Source organism: Lottia gigantea, assembly GCF_000327385.1.
Source record: "Lottia gigantea unplaced genomic scaffold LOTGIsca_147, whole genome shotgun sequence".
In the NCBI taxonomy this organism is placed as follows: domain Eukaryota; kingdom Metazoa; phylum Mollusca; class Gastropoda; family Lottiidae; genus Lottia; species Lottia gigantea.
Genome location: NW_008707746.1, coordinates 124,734 through 128,177, shown reverse-complemented (window position 1 = coordinate 128,177; position 3,444 = coordinate 124,734). Strand labels below are relative to the sequence as shown.

General features: G+C 36.5%; 1 protein-coding gene across 1 annotated transcript in view; it reads left to right on the top strand.

Moving 5' to 3' along the window:
• Positions 1–3,444, top strand: part of LOTGIDRAFT_140419 (hypothetical protein) — a gene marked incomplete at both ends in the record, with an annotated part of 59,361 nt that overhangs the window by 10,271 nt on the left and 45,646 nt on the right. Inside the window, 2 exons of the mRNA XM_009050211.1 lie at positions 125–214; positions 342–589. Of these exons, the coding sequence (XP_009048459.1) occupies positions 125–214; positions 342–589 (338 nt within the window). The remainder of the gene's footprint in view (positions 1–124; positions 215–341; positions 590–3,444) is intronic.

Here is a 3,444-nt window from a genome sequence, read left to right as displayed (position 1 = left end):
TATGATTTGACACAGATAGGTGACTGCCCTTGATATACTGAAAATGTATCAGGAAAGAGGGCGTATCTTGCTAACCAACCACTTGTTGATTTTTTATTTTACTGTATACAATTTTTTGTTGTAGAAATATGATGTAGAATGGAAACGAAATGCATTCTTCAAGTTTGTTTATGTTTTTCATCTTCAAACATGGCCTCAAGATTTAAAAGCGAAGGTAAGTTAGGTATATCACTGACCTGAAGGATCATGGGCTCCGTAAAAAGAGGATAATGGTGACAATATTTTGATAAATAGATCAAGAGTTATTGCCCTTGATTTACAAAAATAATGTTATATTTCAGATATTACAGATGATATTGATACCAAGTTTCCAAGCTTCGTTTGAGAATGGTGATGGTGATAAGTTGATAGGGGGTCCACCTGCTCCTGAACAGGACAACGAAGAGAATATCATCAGTGTGTTTATAAATAGAATTATTGACCCTGATAACCCCTTTGCCACGTCTGACGCTGTTCGGATCCTACTCTTACAGTTCTCATCATTACTGGTTGAACAAGCTTCACCACATATTCATGATGCTGCTAATAAGTAAGTTCCTGGCAGTGGTGTTATCATTTGAATCATTAAGTGTCAGGAGTTAGGGTTTGCAAAAAGGGGCCATTTGAATCATTAAGTGTCGGTAGTTAGGGTTTGCAAAAAGGGGCCATTTGAATCATTAAGTGTCGGTAGTTAGGGTTTGCAAAAGGGGGCCATTTGAATCATTAAGTGTCTGTAGTTAGGGTTTGCAAAAAGGGGCCATTTGAATCATTAAGTGTCGGTAGTTAGGGTTTGCAAAAAGGGGCCATTTGAATCATTAAGTGTTGGTAGTTAAGGTTTGCAAAAAAGGGCCATTTGAATCATTAAGTGTTGGGAGTTAGGGTTTGCAAAAAGGGGCCATTTGAATCATTAAGTGTCGGTAGTTAGGGTTTACAAAAGGGGCCATTTGAATCATTAAGTGTCGGTAGTTAGGGTTTGCAAAAAGGGGCCATTTGAATCATTAAGTGTCGGTAGTTAGGGTTTTGCAAAAAGGGGCCATTTGAATCATTAAGTGTGGGTAGTTAGGGTTTGCAAAAAGGGGCCAATTGAATCATTAAGTGTTGGGAGTTAGGGTTTGCAAAAAGGGGCCAATTGAATCATTAAGTGTCGGTAGTTAGGGTTTGCAAAAAGGGGCCATTTGAATCATTAAGTGTCGGTAGTTAGGGTTTGCAAAAAGGGGCCAATGGAATCATTAAGTGTCGGTAGTTAGGGTTTGCAAAAAGGGGCCATTTGAATCATTAAGTGTCGGGAGTTAGGGTTTGCAAAAAGGGGCCATTTGAATCATTAAGTGTTGGTAGTTAAGGTTTGCAAAAAAGGGCCATTTGAATCATTAAGTGTCGGGAGTTAGGGTTTGCAAAAAGGGGCTAATTGAATCATTAAGTGTCGGTAGTTAGGGTTTGCAAAAAGGGGCTAATTGAATCATTAAGTGTCGGGAGTTAGGGTTTGCAAAAAGGGGCCATTTGAATCATTAAGTGTTGGAAGTGAGGGTTTGCAAAAAGGGGCCATTTAAATCATGAAGTGTGGATAGTTAGGGTTCGCAAAAAGGGGCCATTTGAATTATGCAAAAAGGGGCCATTTGAATCATTAAGTGTCGGGAGTTAGGGTTTGCAAAAAGGGGCCATTTGAATCATTAAGTGTCGGGAGTTAGGGTTTGCAAAAAGGGGCCATTTAAATCATTAAGTGTCGGTAGTTAAGGTTTGCAAAAAGGGGCCATTTGAATCATTAAGTGTTGAGAGTTAGGGTTCGCAAAAAGGGGCCATTTGAATTATTAAGTGTCGGGAGTTAGGGTTTGCAAAAAGGGGCCAGAGACTTATCAAAGGGGGGTTTTACAGCACCAGACAATCCTGGCAAAAAGATAAGGTAGGGAAGGTGTCTGCATCCCATACTCACCATAATTGTACCCCCCACCCCCCTTTCTGTAAAACTACTACAGCTTTAGGGATGTTATAGCCAGTTTTAGGACATGATAAAAATTAACAGGTGACATTTTCATCTATTATTTTGCGTTATTTTCATTTCTAGAAAACAAGGAAACAAGTTAAGAAGACTGATGACGTTTGCCTGGCCATGTCTTGTTACTAGGGGTTGTGTAGATCCGGCTACCAAATATCATGGCCATTTATTGTTAGCTCATATTATAGCTAAATTTGCTATACACAAACGTATTGTATTACAAGTAAGCCAATTATTTTTCAAGATTTACTGAATTTTACGAAAAGATTAGCTTAAAGATGGGTTCCCTTATTTTCATTGATGAAAATGAAAATGCTAATACTTATATGAATAGAAAGTAGAGGTGTTCTAATGACCAGGAAAAATACCAGTTTGTCTCACATGTCCATAATTAATTCATAATTAGCTAATTAGAAGAGAGATACCCGCAGAATTCCAATAAGTGACCAATCAAGAAAGATCAAAAAGTCTTTTTTTGTTTATCCAGACTGTAATTACATGGACATTTATGATTGGCTAAACTCTTAATTATATGCAATAAGAACATAATGATATGACTAAGAATACACGATAATTCATTAGAAACACCAATTAATCAAATAGTTTGCTTAATTTGACACTAAAAAATAAGGAAACCCATCTTTAATTAAGGTTTTAAGATAATAGGTTTTCTTATCTTTGTATGAATAAGCTTGGTTATTTCACACTGCTTGAAGTTGCTTGTTATTATTTTATTATTTCCCCAACTTTAAACTGGATTTCTGTTTTTTTACAGGTATTTCATAGTTTATTGAAAGCACATGCTCTAGAAGCTAAATCAGTAGTAAGACAAGCGTTAGAGATTATAACACCAGCTATGCCTGGTAGAATGGAAGATGGTAATGTAAGTAGAACAAGATATCATTACTGAGATAAGATTTGAACGACATTTAGAAGTGGAGAGTAAATATAACAAAAAACACAAGGGATATATTATGGTATAACTCACTTCTTTAGTAACAAAGCACATAACGTTTCAACACAATTTACACGTGTCGTCATCAGATGAAATGACAAAGCACATAACGTTTCAACACAATTTACACGTGTCGTCATCAGATGAAATGACAAAGCACATAACGTTTCAACACAATTTACACGTGTCGTCATCAGATGAAATGACAAAGCACATAACGTTTCAACACAATTTACACGTGTCGTCATCAGATGAAATGACAAAGCACATAATGTTTCAACACAATTTACACGTGTCGTCATTAGATGAAATGACAAAGCACATAATGTTTCAACACAATTTACACGTGTCGTCATCAGATGAAATGACAAAGCACATAATGTTTCAACACAATTTACACGTGTCGTCATCAGATGAAATGACACGTGTAAATTGTGTTGAAACGTTATGTGCTTTGTTA